The sequence below is a fragment of the Phyllobates terribilis genome, unplaced genomic scaffold, assembly GCF_046119375.1.
Source record: "Phyllobates terribilis strain yellow unplaced genomic scaffold, ASM4611937v1 Scaffold_364__1_contigs__length_1914224, whole genome shotgun sequence".
Taxonomy (NCBI): domain Eukaryota; kingdom Metazoa; phylum Chordata; class Amphibia; order Anura; family Dendrobatidae; genus Phyllobates; species Phyllobates terribilis.
In genome coordinates this window covers 77,943-95,998 of record NW_027363124.1, presented here as the reverse complement: position 1 = coordinate 95,998, position 18,056 = coordinate 77,943, and the positions used below count along the sequence as shown (strand labels likewise).

General features: G+C 44.0%; 2 protein-coding genes across 2 annotated transcripts in view; one reads left to right on the top strand and one right to left on the bottom strand.

Annotated features, from left to right (window-relative positions):
• LOC141222891 (gastrula zinc finger protein XlCGF66.1-like) overlaps positions 1-18,056 on the top strand; it is a 146,613-nt gene that overhangs the window by 51,754 nt on the left and 76,803 nt on the right. The gene's annotated exons all lie outside the window — the stretch shown is intronic.
• Positions 4,115-8,378, bottom strand: LOC141222899 (uncharacterized). The gene is made up of 6 exons (XM_073666733.1): positions 7,921-8,378; positions 7,612-7,791; positions 7,405-7,528; positions 7,224-7,321; positions 6,949-7,039; positions 4,115-4,617 (listed from the first exon to the last, which is right to left on the bottom strand). The coding sequence occupies exons 1-6, from the start codon at positions 7,996-7,998 to the stop codon at positions 4,199-4,201; spliced, it is 990 nt and encodes a 329-aa protein (XP_073522834.1). The 5' UTR covers positions 7,999-8,378; the 3' UTR covers positions 4,115-4,198.

The window sequence follows — 18,056 nt, the reverse complement described above, 5'->3', positions numbered from 1 at the left end:
CTGTATCCCTCTGCAGTGTCGGTCTCCTCCGTACACTCAGTTCCAGTCTGAACTCTCTCCTGTCCTTTACCTGTTTTGCCTCTATGTCCGTTCCCTTCCTTTTTCTGCAGAGTCTGAACTCGTACCTAACTCCTGCTTGTTGTCTCTGCAAGTACTGTGTGAGTATCTGGCTCTGTCTTTCCCTTCCTGTCTGTTCCGTGTGAACAGAGCCCTGTCCTCCCTGCTCAGCCTTGTCTGCACTCTAGCTGTGCTTGCCTGTAACCCTCTGCCTGTATTGTTCCTGAGTCCCGGTGTGTACTGGGTCCTATCCCGCCTGTGTTCCTACCTGCTAGTGCCTCCCTGTCTGCACTCTAGCTGTGCTTGCCTTTACCCCCCTGCCTGCATACCCGCCTGCCTGCATACCAGTCGTGCCTGCCTATACCCTCCAGTCTGTGTGCCAGCCTACCAGCCTGTTCCTGTATTTCCCTGTGTGGGTCAACAGCCGTGTCCGGGGTCTGTCCTGGAGTAGCACCTGGTCCCTCTGCTCGGTTCCTCCTTGGTGCACTGGCGTCGTATGCCGTCGTGCGACCCTGGTCGGATCGGGTGAATACTTAGTCACGCCCCTCCAGGCATTCACTCTCCGGCACGGTCCAGTGGAATCACTACCAATCACACGCACACGCCGCTTAGCCCGGGCGTGTGCATAACAGCATGCTCAGGCCATGGTTCCCGTTGAGCCCCACGGCCTTCGCTCTTTGAGAAGTTTTTCCAGCGAATACATGCATTAAAATAAAATAAATAAATTTTTTTTCCCCCTTTAGCTGAGTTCCAGGCGAATTACGCACCCGTCCAGATGGATCTATCAGCTCTCGTTCCTGCGGATCCGCCACGTTACTATGGGGATCCAAGACAGTGTCGTGCATTTGTGGAGCAATGCATGCTACACTTTAAGGCCTACCCTCTCTATTTTCCTTCCGATTGGGCTAAAGTGGCCTTTATGATTGACTACCTAGCGGGTGATGCCTTGAAATGGGTCACCCCCCTATGGGAAGCATGGGATCCTGTCATCCTTGACCTGCAGGCCTTCCTGGTGGCCTTTCGTATGGTCTTCGAGGACCCTAACTCTGAAGCCCCTGCTGAAGCTTCACTTCCCAATATCCCGGAGCAGCCCCGACGGGTAATGTGTGTGGGTAGCGCAATAGTCCTCCAGCCCAATGAGACTACTGCCCACCCAGAATCCTCACAGGGTGACTACGCTTTCCGGAATACTTCTCTCAACCTCAAGAGGCAGTCCAGACGTGCTAGACTTAGAGGCAAGCCGTCACGCCAGGGTCTGTCCTCCCTGAGACCTCCTGACCCCAGCCTTGGAGTCCCTACTGAAGCTTCATCTCCCTGTATCCCGGAGAAACCCCAATGGGTAATGTGCGTGGGTAGTGCACCAGTTCTCCTGGCCGAAGAGACTTCTGCCCATCCAGACTCCACACAGGAGAACTTCCTGCACCCGGCATCAGATGCTTCTTTCTCTTTAACCGGTGTGCATGTCCAAGGATGCTCCAAAGCTGTGGTTACCTCAGAGTCTGTGCACCTCTACTACCTGGCGGAGGATCCCCTGTTGCCTCCTGAACCCTCCGGGATACCACTCGATGACAAATGGAGAGAGACTTCTCTACACCCGGTACTCAATACTTTGTCCGCTTCGTCCTGTGAGCCTGACAATGGGTACCCCAAAGTGGTAGTTACCTCCGAGTCTCTACACCCCTCCGACCAGGCGGAGGATCTCCAGTTGTCTCCTGAACCCTTCGGGGTGCTACCTGGTAGCGAAAGGACAGAGACTCTCCTATACTCTGTACCTGATACCTCGCTCGCTTCGTCCAGTGAGTCCAACTTAGTGTACTCCGAAGCAGAGGTTACTCCTGAGTCTCTACACCCCTCCGACCAGGCGGAGGACCTCCAGTTGTGTTCAGAATCCTTTGGGGTGCCACCTGGTGGTGAATGGACAGAGACTTTCCTATATCCTGGATCTGATACCTCGCTTGCTTCGTCCAGTGAGTCCGACCTAGTGTACTCTGAAGCAGAGGTTACCCGTGAGTCTCTACACCCCTCTGACCAGGCGGAGGACCGCCAGCTGTCTCCAGAACCCTTCGGGGTGCCACCTGGTGGTGAATGGACAGAGACTTTCCTATACTCGGTACCCGATACCTCGCCTGCTTCCTCCAGTGAGTCCGACCTAGTGTACTCTGAAGCAGAGGTTACCCGTGAGTCTCTACACCCCTCTGACCAGGCGGAGGACCGCCAGCTGTCTCCAGAACCCTTCGGGGTGCCACCTGGTGGTGAATGGACAGAGACTTTCCTATACTCGGTACCCGATACCTCGCCTGCTTCCTCCAGTGAGTCCGACCTAGTGTACTCTGAAGCAGTTGTTTTCTCTGAGCCTCTGCACTCTTCTGACCCGGCGGAGGACCTCCAGTTGTTTCCTGAATCCTCCGGGATACCACCAGATAACAAAGAGACAGTGACTTTTCCTCATTATGTACGTGATAACCCGTCTATTTCTTCCTGTGAGCTTGACAAGATGTACCTCGAAGCAGAGATTACCCTTAAGTCTCTGTCCCCCTCCAACCCAGTGAACGACTGGCCCTCGAATTCCCTGTGGAAGATTCTGGCAGGCCTGAAGAAGAGGGGGCGTAAGGGGGGAGGTACTGTAACATACCTGGCGGCGTCCTTGCATGGTGGTCCATCTCCCACTGTGCAAGAGGGCGCACTTGATCTCCTGTCCAGAATGTCTCTCTGGCTTCCCTCCATGCTGTCTGTTTGTGTCTGTTTCTGCTGCTTAAGGGCGGCGCCCGATCACTTCCTGCCTTTTGTACCTGCTGTGGGTCACACCCCTTGTGCGTCCTCAGCCTATTGCTGTCTGTCACTTGGTATATAGCTCAGCAGCTCCCTTCTATCCCTGCCTGAGCATAGTGTTTCCTTCAGTGTGTGCTTGCACTCTGAAGGTGCCAGGTCCCGTCTCTTGTCTCCTGCTTTTTGTATCAGTTCCCGTGTCTGAACTGAGTCCTGTATGTCTCCTGCTTTGCGGTATCAGCTCCCGTGTCTGAACTGAGTCCTTTCTGTGTTCTCTTGTCTGTCCTGTCTGAACACGCTCCTAGCCTGTTCCTCCTGCCTTCTAGGGGCCGATTACCTAGACCCGTTCCTGTATCTTGTCTGACCTGTCTGTACTCGCTCCTAGCCTGTTCCTTCCGCCTTTTAGTGGCCGATTTCCTAGACCCGCTCCTGTGTCTGGTCTGTCCTGTCTGAACACGCTCCTTGCCTGTTCGTTCCGCCTTCTAGTGGCCGATTTCCTAGACCCGCTCCTGTGTCTGGTCTGTCCTGTCTGAACACGCTCCTTGCCTGTTCGTTCCGCCTCTCTGGGGTCCGTATTCCCAGACCCGCTCCTGTATCCCTCTGCAGTGTCGGTCTCCTCCGTACACTCAGTTCCAGTCTGAACTCTCTCCTGTCCTTTACCTGTTTTGCCTCTATGTCCGTTCCCTTCCTTTTTCTGCAGAGTCTGAACTCGTACCTAACTCCTGCTTGTTGTCTCTGCAAGTACTGTGTGAGTATCTGGCTCTGTCTTTCCCTTCCTGTCTGTTCCGTGTGAACAGAGCCCTGTCCTCCCTGCTCAGCCTTGTCTGCACTCTAGCTGTGCTTGCCTGTAACCCTCTGCCTGTATTGTTCCTGAGTCCCGGTGTGTACTGGGTCCTATCCCGCCTGTGTTCCTAACTGCTAGTGCCTCCCTGTCTGCACTCTAGCTGTGCTTGCCTTTACCCCCCTGCCTGCATACCCGCCTGCCTGCATACCAGTCGTGCCTGCCTATACCCTCCAGTCTGTGTGCCAGCCTACCAGCCTGTTCCTGTATTTCCCTGTGTGGGTCAACAGCCGTGTCCGGGGTCTGTCCTGGAGTAGCACCTGGTCCCTCTGCTCGGTTCCTCCTTGGTGCACTGGCGTCGTATGCCGTCGTGCGACCCTGGTCGGATCGGGTGAATACTTAGTCACGCCCCTCCAGGCATTCACTCTCCGGCACGGTCCAGTGGAATCACTACCAATCACACGCACACGCCGCATAGCCCGGGCGTGTGCATAACAATTTCCCACATTCTAAACAGGAAAAGGGCTTCTCCCCTGTGTGAGTTCTCTTGTGTCTATGAAGAAACTTTTTACGATTAAAACATTTCCCACATTCTCAACATGAAAAAGGCTTCTCCTCTGTGTGGGTTCTCTGGTGATCAACAAAAACTGATTTCTGGTTAAAATATTTTCCACATTTGGAACAAAAAAATCTATTGTCCGCTGTTTGTATTTTTTGAGGTTTAAGAATAGACTTTTCGAGGGTAAAACTATTTCCATTTTCTGAACATAAAAATGATTTCTTTGCTTTAGGAGCAGTTCGTTTTTTAATGCTTATTTTATTTTCATTTTCCTTAGTAGTTGGTAATGAATCAGAAGATAGGATGTGTTTCATAGGATCAGATGATTGATGTTTGCTGTGAAGGGATGATGGTATATCTGGAGTAATGGCATTCACTTCAATTGTATCCTGTGGGATCTCAAGATCGTCAGATTTAAAAATCTCCTGTCTCTCTGATCTTCTGGTACAGTCATCTGCCAAGAAAAAAAAAACAATTATTAATTTTGAATAAAATGTCCTTGAAATTTATGGTTTTGAACATTTCTACTTAAAATGTCTAAACAAACACATCCCTGGGCTACATGCTAATCCAGGAAAATCAAGAAATATATGCTCAAGTTTAAAAATCAATTTTATTAGACACAAATCTAAAAAATAGAGGAATATTTAAAATATTTTAAATATTCCTCTATTTTTTAGATTTGTGTCTAATAAAATTGATTTTTAAACTTGAGCATATATATCTTCATTTCCCTGGACTAGCATGTAGCCCAGGGATGTGTTTGTTTAGATTGATTTAGAAGTGGTATGCAATCTTTATTTATTTTTCTATGGGATTCGTGTTAATTGTGCTTAAAATGTCTGTAGAAATGGCAAGTTATTGACAGAATGACAGTTCACAGTCTAATAGAAAACCTCATAGGATGAACCAGTGGAGCGTGGTGTCCAACTGTTTGTTCATTCTGCCTCCAAAATATGGAATAAGAGGCCATCAAAAAATGTTATGTAGGCAAAAATGATACCAATAAAAACTTCTACTCATCCCACACAAAAACAAGCCCCCACTCAGGTCCATCATCTGTCAGTGGAAAAACAGAGGTTTCCACATTATTAGTGGCTCAAAGGCTCTTGAGAATCAACATGGCTTCCATAAACCAATCCAGCAATATCTTCTTTTCCAAAGTCAGATCTCCCCCTCACGTCTGAGCCTTGCAGTGCGCCCAAAACACATTTAGCATCTATGTATATGACATTACTATAATGAGAAGAACCCACTTAATTTAAGGTGTTTGTGTCTCCTGGAGCACAATCTGAGCACTATGTGTTGGGTAATAAAATGGCCAATATGCAATTTTTACTCTCCAACATCCAGGGCTAATTTTCAGAAAATGCCTGTGTAGTCAAAATAATCAATACTCCTATAGATTAATTCACTGAGAGTTGTAATTTCCAAAATGAAGTCACTTTATGGGGATTTCTACTGCTCTGGTTTTCTGACATTTTGTCATATTAGAGCTTCTGCAAATGGTTTGTCCCATCTCCTCTGGGATCTGATCCTGTGAATCTGCTTCTGTCACCAGGAGATGCCTTACTCATTCTGCAGGCGGCGCTGGTGATGGGAGTAATTAGAGTATGGGGCTCGGTGGCTCTTGGCAATCTAAACTATCTTAAGGGACAATATTTTCTGGCAGATTAGTTTCAAGAAGAAATATTAGACATTTAAAGTGAACTTTTTATAATAGTGCAGAGCTGAGGCGTCTTAAATTTAGAGCTTGGGCATTTGGAAGAGGCAATGGAGATCTTTTTGAAAGGCTACCAGGGAGTTATAGAGTCACATAAGTGAGGAAGGCCGATCCCACTACAATGAAGCTATCATACTGAATGAACTGGTAAAAAAAAAAAAAAAAGAATATAAAAACATGTAACATCCCCAACAACAACAACGTATGTATGAAGGGAGAAATCCAACACTAAACCGGAGTTGCACTCATTTATGGTGGACCATTGGAGCTACTATGAATTCTGACCAGCAGAGTAGAGAAAGTATTAGCGCCCCCATTTCAGGAGAGATTGTGCAGTAATCTGAATTCCTTAGAATTGAAAACATAATGGAATTTATGACGTGGAGTGAATCCATGAAACCAGGGCTCGAGCCAACACATCTCCTGCAGGCGTGAATAAATGTATATTACAGCCATCAGCCACGCACAGCTTAGAGATATATCATGGCACAGGTGTAATGTTTTTAGTGTAGCTTATCGCAATCCTGTTTGAAGTTAGTTTTGTTGAAAAGAAATTGAAAAGTCAAGATAAAGGGAAACTCTGCTGTTATTGTACAGTGTCTTGTAAGGACCATATGAGCACATTCAGCAGCACAGAAGGGCGAGAAGGTAGATTCATCCAATAAGATATCAGGGATCTAGGAAGCCAACAGCATCATTACCCTCCGCTTTCTCTTACAGGCCCATCATAATATTTTTCTTCAAGTGATTTTCTAACTTGTCAGCACATTCTACATACGCTGTCATTTGGCTTTGTAGTTTACAGATCTGGGCAGGTAACGGACAGTGTCTTCTAATCCTAGGGAGTAGGTGGATCCTCCAGGTTGTAAGTTCTATAGAAAAGGTCTTTCACAATTTCACAAAGTAATTTGAACATTTTCGGATGGAGGAGAATGTTGTGGTCGAGCGGCAAAATGGTGATCCACGATTGTGATACGGCCGGACTACACCACCGATAAAGCAGCCACAGCCGGTGACTGAGAAGAATCTGTGAGTTCACTGCATTTAGTGGTTACGACTCACCTGGGTAGTCATATGTAGGAATCTCCTCTTTACACTGCTCATCACCCATCACATATGTCTCTGTAGTATTAATATGGGTCTGATCTTCACTCTGGAACAAATATTATAGAAGTAAGATGGAGAAGTCACATCTATGATCAGCTCTAATCCCGTCATCTCCACCGTTCTCATTACACAAATATAAATATTTGTGGATAAAACAAGACTGAACACAAGACCTTTACAGCCGTCTACACATTGTAGGGGAGATCTCATGACACCTTCTCTCCATCTACCTGATGATCCTGAGGAACATTGGGATCTTCTTGTTTACAGGCCTGTGGAAGAAGAGGACGGGGATATCTCTCTGGTGTTGTCCTCTTACTGGATAGATCTGGAGGAAACACATACAGGGACTGAATTAATTATTTTCATACAGATAATTGTAAGCTGCGTGTATTTAGTCCTGTCTATTACCTGGTGATGTGAGGGGCTGGGGAATCTTCATCATGACGTCCCTGTACAGATCTTTGTGTCCTTCTAAATACTCCCACTCCTCCATGGAGAAATAGACGGCGACATCCTGACACCGTATAGGAACCTGACACATACATTGATACCGTCATCTCCACAATCCCTTCATAGCGTTACTGTATAATGTCCCCACATTCCCAGTAATGTCACCTCTCCAATCAGAAGCTCAATCATCTTGTAGGTGAGTTCTAGGATCTTCTGGTCATTGATGTCCTCATGTATCAAGGGGTGAGGTGGAGGCCCCGTGATTAGTCTCAGGGGTTTTCCCCATCCCTCAGACACAGGGTCCTGACAGCACTCACTAGAGGTCTTCTTCACTACTGTGTAATCCTGGTTATGGAAAGACACATTAATAAATCTCACAACAGACATTTCCAGAGTCCTCACCTCTCCAGTTCAGTTCATCTGTTATTCCCATAGATAAGAATGATTAAATGTGATGTCATCAGAATCTCTCACCTCTCCAGTAAGCCGGAAGAGGATCTCTAGGGTGAGGTGTAATATCCTCTCCGCCATCTTGTCCCTGTCCATATCCATCTTTGATGGATAAATCAGGAAAATTTTCTTATATAGAAGATCTCCACTGAGAGGATCCGGTGTTGTAGAGACCTGAATGAGGAGATGATGAGCCGATGGAACATCATAAAAATCCTGTTGGTATAATACAACTATTGGACATAATGAGGGGAAACATATAAGATTTATGATTTTACAGTATTTAGTTTTTTCTTTACATCTAGTAATAAAACCTTTATATTTTAGGCCACAGACAACAAGCAATTTCTTCCTCGGAGTCTGCAGCTGAATACGTTTCTCATAGACTTATCTTCCATACCACTAATTCTCGTCTCATTTTCCGACACTGGCATTAGCAGTACTGCAGGAGATATTAATTTCACGTGAAATGAGAAATAACTACATGATGAGGCAACATCTTCTACTACGGTTCTAAAAACATATTTAGTCACAAACCATCACTAAACACATCAACACCGGCTGTCTGTATGAATGTTTCCCGTCTTCCCCGGACTGTAATCTTCTATCATAGAATCATAGAATCATAGAATGGTAGAGTTGGAAGGGACCTCCTGGGTCATCTGGTCCAACCCCCTGCTCAAAGCAGGATTCACTAGATCATCTCAGACAGATGTCTGTCCAGCCTCTGTTTGAAGTTACCGCTCATGTCTGATTAACACACAGAAGTTTGAGGCTTTTATAAAAGCTGTTTTGATTGCACAAACACCGCGGACAGCAATTATTTGATACCAAAGTCTACGTGTACAGTGTATTATGGGGTTTATTTCTGGCCTTAGGCTTTCCTATATTACAAGAAAAACCCCAGAAAAAAAGCAGATATTAAAATGTTTCAAAAGAAAATGGTCACCAACAATTCTTGTAAAAAGAAAAAAACATGCAAAAAGCAGAAGACACATATTATTTTTTAACAAGTTAAACATTTGTTTTTGTTTTTATATGAACTCTTTTGGGCACCAGAACATAGATGTACACAGCAAGGATGAGACAGGTGCGGCTGCAACAAAATCTCTGGCAGCTTAACCACTTGCTCCTGCAAAAAGCTAACATGGCATCTAAGAAGGTGTGACAGAGTTTGGCCCAATGCCCCTTCTTCCCCAAGTGCTCAATGGTATAGTTCCTACAATACTTAATAATGGTTTCTGGGCCTGCAATGTACAAAAGTCTATTAGGCCGGGCCAGAGGCAGCGTCCAATAAGTTACCTTTTAACGCCACCCTTAAATATTAGACTAAAGTTGCATGAAAGCACTGATTTGGGGGGTTTTGGTCGACTATATAATGTATTTGGGGGCCTCCCTACAGATGCAGTCAGTCATACAGACCACAGGAAAGCTGGAATATTTGTGTGTATGGGGGAGTCGGGAGAGATAGCCATCTGCCAAATGACCATTCAACCAATACTTATCTCATGTGTATGGGGTCGTTACTATTGCACTGACAGGCAGTGATAATACACGGCACTACAGTAGTACAGTGCATCACCTGAGCAATCAAAGGTTTGTATGTTGTATGATCGCACTAATGAAAGTTGTTTAAAAAAGTTTATAAAAAAGGTTTAAAAAAAAGTTTAAGTGAAAATATCACAGTTTTAGCAAAAATAAATATTTGTCACTATAGGGAAAACATGCATGTAATGGGAAAATGGAGAGGGAGGTCAGCTCACTGTTTATTCAATGCACTTTGTCTAAAGATCACTGGAGCCGCCCTGGTCAGGGACATTTCAAGTAGAGAAAGGAGGAGGGATGAATTCTCCAGCATTGTCTATATTGTTAAAACCTCTCATTTATTGTAAATTCATAAAAACAGTTGTGATGGCATACCACCAAGTGCCCACATACCAAACCAATGCTTATTCCTGATTTACAACATGTGAGTCTCTGTGATACTTTTATATCCTTCCCTTTCCTGGGTGTCCATTGATTACTGAGCACTTCTCAGACAATTTGACCCTGTACTGTATGGAAGGAAAAGATAATTGTCACAGTTCCACCCCTCACTGTGTCTGGGATGCAGTTACTGACAGCTCAGCTGTCCAATCTTGTACAGGGGCATGCTGGAGCGGTCGGTACTTTGACAGCTCGGTGGTCCAATCTGGTACAGGGGCGTGCTGAAGCAGTCAGTGTGTTGATTGACAGCTTGGCTGTCCAATCTGAGACTGGGAGGCACTGGCTATCTCCAGGTGTTCATCATTCCAGGTGACTGCCAGGCTACATATCTAGCTGTTTCTCCCTGACCTCTGCCAGACGTACATTCAGCTAGTGTGAGGTTTGTTTCTCTGTGCCTAAGTGTTCTGTGTATTGATATTCTGTTGCCTGACCTTGGACCTTGTTCTGACCATCCGTCTGTTTAACCCCTTCTGCTCTGATCCGCTATCCTCCTGGTATTCTGACCAACGTAACGTTACCTGACTAAGCCTTTGCCTCTTCCTTCTGTTTATGACGTACCCTCCTGGCTTTTAACTCCGGACTCCTCGGCTATTCCGTCTCACAGCTTGGCTGTGAAAAGTGACTCAGCGTCACAATAATACACAAATACAACTCATGCATGAGATATTCAATAAAATCAAATACAATTAATTGCACTGTAATATTAAATCCTGTCTGATGTTCATTCCCTGTGGGGCTCTAGTTTGTAATTTAAAAATCCAATGTGACTCTCTATTTAACATTTTTCTTTTCATATCTCTGCCTTTTAATGGTTTATAAGCCTTTTCTATTCCTAAAATCTGAAGGATATGATATCCGCTTTATACATAGTAACATAGTAACGTAGGTTGAATAAAGACCTAGGTCCATCAAGTTCAACCTTTCTCCCCCAATTGTACTCCCTACGCTAACACTAAACTAACTTACTGGAACCAGGCCTCACAAATGTATTACCATTTTTATTATTACTGCACTATTACAGTTACAAATGAACCAGTTTATAATTTTTTAATTAGTTTTATTTTTTGTATTACTCATATGGTATTACTAAAATCCCTGTACTTAAATCTGTTGATCCAGAAGAAGGCAAAAACCCCAGGACACATTCAGACAATTTGCATCCTTCTTGACCCCGAGAAAAAGCGATCAGTACAAGAACCCTGGATCAAATGTACTACTATAGGTGTAACATTTTGTATAATTTAACTGTAACCCACAATGTTACCTGTGTCAAGGAAATCATTCAGCCCTTTTTTGAAAGCTGATATAGTGTCTGCCATTACTACCTACTGTAGTAGGGCATTCCACAGCCCAACTGCTCTTACTGCAAAGAACCATTTCCTGTTTAGGTGCCGGAATCACCTTTCTTTCACCCGTAATGATTGCCCCCTGGTCCTTAGTATAGTCTTTGGAAGGAATAAGTCATGTGCTAGACCTTTGTATTGACCACACATATATCTATACATGTAGATGAGATCCCCTCTGAGGCGTCGTTTTTCTAAGCTAAACAAGCTCAACTTTTTCAACCGCTCATCATATGAGAGGTCTACCATTCTATATAATAATCTAGTTGCTGCCTTTGAACTGACTCTAACTTCTGAATATCCTTTTTAAAATGTGGAGCCCAAAACTGGATCCCATATTCCAGATGTGGCCTCACCAGTGATTTATAAAGGGGTAACAATACGTTGGGATTGTAGGATTTTATTTCTCTTTTTATACACCCTAAAATCTTGTTTGCTTTTGCGGCTGCTGCTTGACATTGAGTACTGCTGCTCAGCTTACTTGTAACCAGAATACCAAAATCCTTCTCCTGTTCTGTAGTCCTGAGTATACTCCCACTTAATGTATATGCAGCAATAGGATTACTCCATCTTATGTGCATTACTCTACATTTATCTACATTAAACTTAATCTGCCAAGTGTTTGCCCATTCAGTCATCTTATCCAGATCGTTCTGCAATATCGTAATGTCAAGATCAGATTTTAATATCCTACATAGTTTGGTATCGTCAGCAAAAACTGTCACTTTACTTACAATTCCATTCCCAAGGTCATTAATAAAGAGGTTAAAAAGAATTGGTCCTAGCACAGATCCCTGTAGCACCCCACTGCTGACTATGTCCTATTTAGAGAATGTACCATTTATGACGACTCTTTGTTTCCTATCATTTAGCCAATTCCTTACCCATCTACATATAGTTTCCCCAAGTCATTGCTTCTGTAGCTTCAGTATAAGGCTGCTATGTGGTACAGTATCAAATGCCTTTGCAAAGTCCAGGTAAATCACATCAGCCACATTAGCAACATCTAGATTTGCACTTATCCCCTCATAGAACCCCAACATGTTGGTTAGACACAACCTATTTTTCATGAATCTGTGCTGATTATCATTTATTATATTATTCTCTGCAATATATCTCTGCAGGTCATCTCTTATGATGCCCTCAAAAACTATGCACACTACTGATGTCAGACTTACCGGACGGTAGTTACCTGGATCCACCTTCTTACCTTTCTTAAATATCGGTACATTTGCTATCCTCCAATCCTGTGGCACTACCCCTGTTACAAGAGTGTCTAAGAATACGAGATGCAGCGGTTTGTCAATTACTGAGCTCAATTCCCTCAGTATCCGTGGATGAATACCATCTGGTCCAGGGGATTTGACAATGTTTAATTTGCTCAGACGCAGGCGTACTTCTTTTTGTGTTAAACTAGTTATATTAGGAGGTGAACTTTGATTTTTGCCCTCTTGAAAGAACCCTGAAACAGACTGTTTGTTGGTGAACACGTATGAAAAGTGTCTGCTTAATATCTCAGCCTTTTCTTTGTCCTCTATAATTATCTTGTTATTATTGTCTTTTAAGGGGCCAATACCATCTGATTTACTCTTTTTGGCATTGATGTATGCATAACATTTTTGGGAATTTAATGTCTCTGTCAATTTATTTCTCTGTAGATAATTTTGCTAGGTTGATTTCTTTTTTACATTTCTTATTTAGGTCTTTATACTACTGAAATGCTATTTCAGTATTCTCGGCCTTCAAGATTTTGAATGCCCTTTGTTTTTGTCTTATTTATCCATAATGGTTTCTTTTTATTCCTGGTTCCTTTTTATTCCAGGGTATAAATTTTCTACAGGAATCTAGTAGTATTTCCTTAAACATGACCCATTTACATTTGGTATTCCCAGTTACCATGATATGGTCCCAGTCTACACAATTAAGCTCTTCCCTTAATTTGTTGAAATCAGCTTTCCTAAAGTTCCAGGTTTTAGCATTTTCGTTTTGAAATGTTTTATTAAATATTACATTGAAACTTATCATATTATGGTCGCTGTTTCCCAAATGCTCCCGGACCTCTAGATCTGAAATTGTATCTGGTCTATTTGACAGCACCAGATCCAGCAGATTACCTCCCCTGGTTGGTTCATCTACCAACTGAGAGAGGTAATTGTTCTGAACTGTGGATAAGAATTTGCAGCTTTTAGAATAAAAGATTCTATGTCCAAATGAAAATCTGGATAGTTAAAATCCCCCATAATAAGGACCCTATTATTATTTGCTGCATTTTTAATTTGTTCCAACATTTCGTCCTCTAGAAGTTCAGCTATATTAGGAGGCTTGTAACAAACTCCTCTTAGCAGCTTTCCATTATTGCCATCCCCATGTACATTCACCCAAATTGACTCTACATTGTCGCAGCTCCCACCAATGTTGTCATTGAGCACAGATTTTAAGTTGGATCTTACGAAAATACACATCCCTCCACCTTTTTTCTCTTTCCTGTCCTTTCTAAATGTAGTGTATCCCTCTATATTTGTCACCCAGTCATGGCTTTCATCCAGCCAGGTTTCTGTAATACCCACCACATCGTATTCTCTGACCGACATAAGAGTCTCCAGTTCAGCCATTTTGTTTGCAAGACTTCTTGCATTTGCTAGCAGACATTTAATACAATTAGCAAATTTCCTACTCCTACTCAACTCCTTACTTTCCTTGCTTATCCCAGCCCCCCCTACTCTCCCACTCTGTCTAGTCTATCTAACCCCCTTATAAGCATGACTACCCTCCCCCCAGATCTTAGTTTAAAAGCTCCCCCATCCGTCTGACCATTTTTTCCCCCAGCAAAGCTGTACCTTCCCCTATTGAGATGCAACCCATCCCTACCGTAGAGCCTGTAGCCAATAGCGAAATCGGCACAGTTCTCCATGAGCCCAAACCCTTCCTTCCTGCACTAATTTCTAAGCCACTGATTTATCTCCCTAAGCTCCCGACGTCTTTCTAGTGACGCAGGTGGAGAAAGACGCAGGTGGCACCGGCAGTATTTGTGAAAACACCACCTTTGAGGTCCTGGTCTTCAGCTTCCCTGTACTCATTTTTAAGGACCTTCCACCTCCCTCTAACTTTGTCATTAGTACCAATGTGTACCATGAACAGTGGGTTTTCCCCAGCTCCACCCAGCAATCTGTCTATCCGATCCGCAATATGTTGAACCCGAGCATCCGCGTTATGTTTTTGTGAAAAGTGTCTTGAAACCACAGACACGTTTAATGTTGTGGGATTGATGGTGTCGGATAATTGTCTGCTAATATAGGTTTTTGCGGACCTGACGTGCATCCCACATATTGTAGTTAACTCTCTATACACTCTATTAAATAGATGACCCCTATAGTGTTACAATTGATGAAATTGTGTATTGCAAATTGCTGTCCCATTAGGTTTTCTTCAAATGTGTCGGTTTTATAAACATAGTTGCATGCTTTACAGGATGAATGTCCACATTTAAAAAAAAAACTTATAGGATAACCAAGTCACATTGCGTTTGATATTTGTTTCTTGAAAATAACTAGTTGAAAGTATTCCGCCAAGTGTAGAAGCCTTATTGGATACAAAACTCAAAATATGCAAAAGAATTTACAAAGTCTGGAGGAAGGATCTCAGACATCAAAAAAACTAAGTTTGAAAGAGATATCAAAGACTACGAGTCAAATTCAATTTACACATGGAAATGAAACAAACCAAGAGCTACTGTTCTGAAATACAGGTCACACAATAAATTCAAAGGAAACAGAGGAGAGCGGAGGTCAGCTTCACAAATCCTAATGTGTCCATGGGTTCCTCTAATTAAAATTCTCTGAGGACTTATCTGATGCATCAGTGGGATCAACTAAAGACAGATGGAACAAAAATAAATTCTCAAGTACTCCCCACAATTCAGCACAAAACAACGGAGAGGGGCGAGCAGAAAGCACAAAGGTGCCCGGACATGTGCGTTCCATGCCGGAGTGCATCACAGTCTCGGAAGCATGCGTTCCACACCAGAGCGCATAATGGTTTTAGATTGCATTCCACCAACATAGGATTTTTCTATCTCTGAGATCAGCGTCATGGGAGACTAAAAACAAGTATTGCACATTCTCCCATCATGCAATAAGCATGTAGGTCTACTTTATCACTACAAAAAATATGGGATGATGGCCCACAGTATATTCCTAAATGGTCAAATTTCCCCTCTATTGCACAATTAGAGATACACAAGGATCACCACACTTGTTAATTATGAAATAGTATAAGTGGAATATAATTGATAAGTAATAATTCAGATATAGAAGCTCAGATATCTCGATGAAGTACAACAATATGTAAACCCCATTCACAGGGAACCAAGTAGCAATGGGTAGAGTATACAATCCAAAAATATAATCCAGAATGGGTCTGTATTCACACTAAACAGGCATAGGAAATTTGCTCATTGAGTCCCTTAGACTGGATTCACTGGCCCCTAACAATCCACTCACTTTCTTTTTTGAGGATACATCTATTGTGATCTCCTCCTCTCACATTGGGTTTAACAACCACAATGATACAAAAGGAGATGTCTCCGGTTTCACCGCAATGTACACTGTTCATGTCTCTCGCTAATGGGGTTTCCCAACCATGGCATATATCACCCAAATGCCCCCCACCCTCCTCCTAGACTCCCTCTTGATCTTGCCTACATAATCTAGGGGGCAGGTGCATGTGACCATATATACTAGTCCTGAGGTTTTACAATTCGAATAATCCCACTGGAAAAAAGATTTCAACCATGGAGGAGCTCAAGAAACATTTACATGGTCTCATCCAATTACATGTACAATGTCCTTCAAATCTAAAGAAACAGCAGATTCCTCTATCTAGCCAAGTCCCCTTGGGTGCAGGTTTTTTTATAGAAATTATGCACTAAATGGTCCCTAATGGACCGACCCTTTCTGAAAGTTATTGTAGGAATAGATCCCACAGCACCCTCAGGTCCGGGATAGTCACAAGTATATCCCAGTGTTTTCTGAGGATATGAAAGATACAGTCACTCTGTCATAAGTTTTTCTTACTCGTGTAGTCCAATATTTTTCTTAGTCTCATGGATTGGTATGGAGTAGCGTTTGGCTCTCCCATTTTTCTGCAAACGATGTGAAATCCAAAATGTTCCATGAGTACCCTTTTTCCCTGAATCTGATGTTCAGGTCTATTGCCTGTATATTAAAATCTGTGACATTAGAGCAGTACCCTCTCAACCATAAAAATTGGCCCTTGGGTATTCCTCTTTTTATGGAGATGGGTTGGTGGTTATCCCACTTCAATAGTTTATTAGTGCTTGTAGGTTTATGGTAGATGTGTGTTCTTAGGGTCCCATCCCAATCTTTCTTGATTAGTACATCCAAGAACGGCAACTGGTAATAATTAAACTCTGATATAAATCTCAGGCCCACTCTATGGATATTGAGTTCCCTGACAAATTCAAAACATTGTTCACTCGTCCCTGACCAGATGATAAAAATGTAGTCAATATATTTGTATCATACCCCAATATATGGATGTCATCACTTATGATCATCCCTGAATATTGTGGATTCCTCCCACCAGCCCAGGAATAGGTTAGCAGTACCCCTGAGCTGGTGGAAGTACTTCCTGTCAAAAAGCAATACGTAATGAGTAAGAGTGAATTTTAGAAGATTCTCCATGAAGTCATTATGTCTGCTACACTCCATTGATCTCGATTTCAATAAATGTCTTACTCCTCTGATACCATCCTCATGCGGTATATTAGTGTACAAAGCCTCGATATCTAGAAAGGCCTGCTCCCCTACATGCATGTATATGTGGCGCCCCTGCGAGTTCAGTCGCCACAGAGGTACTGCATCTCACCCAGAGGTGTGGTATCTCACTCTCAGGTAAGGATAGAGTGCTGCCCAGGACCCAAACACTTGCATCCAACACTACACTACTCCAGACCAGCAGGAGGGGCAAGATGCCTCGTGCTTCCTGCTGAGCCCTGTCCCTGGCTGGAGTGGGGGGGACCAAAATAGGGGGAACCATGTAGTGGGTGTGGGTGTGGGTGGAGGAAGAAGTTCAGATGAGCACTTGTTAGGACAGTATATAGAGTGAAGCCATCTTGAAAGGACAGGTCAGTCAGTCAGAGCAGTCTGAGAGGAAGAGTTGGGAGCAGGAGCTCTGCAAGTGCTCGGCTCAGGAGGAGGGCCTAGAGAGAGGCCCAGGACAGACTGAGGAGGAGAGGAGCAGGAGGAAGGCTCCAGGAACGAGGAAGGGATCCCAGGGGTACGGGCAGTGCTGGAGGCCACCCGTACGCCCGAATCTGCCAGGCGGTGGAGGGATCGAGCCGCAGAGGGGACCGGCCCCTAACTAGTGACAATTACAAAGTTCAACTAGAAACCGGAGGCTTCTGTACTTTCAGGGTGCAGTTGCCACATCCGCACTCAAGTCGCCAAAAAGGTAACCACATAGGATCCAGGGAACTCCAGGTTGCCCAGAAAGATCCGAGGATACCGGCTTGGGACATTGTTTGGCGAGGCTCAGGGCAAGGAGGGTGAGCGCCAGTGTGGCACCCCTGAGGGTTCAGTCACCACAGGTGTACTGCACCTCATGGAAAGAGGTGTGGTACTTCCTCTCCGAGGTAAGGATGGAGCACCACACCGGACCCCACCACACATCCACACTACACACTCCCATTCTGAAGGGGGTTTAGAGCACAATGTGCTGCCCCGGTCCTGAATGGAGGAGTATGGGGGGAACCAAAAGTAGGGGGAATCTTAGTGAGTGAGGATGGAGGAAGCACTTTACGGTTACACCAAT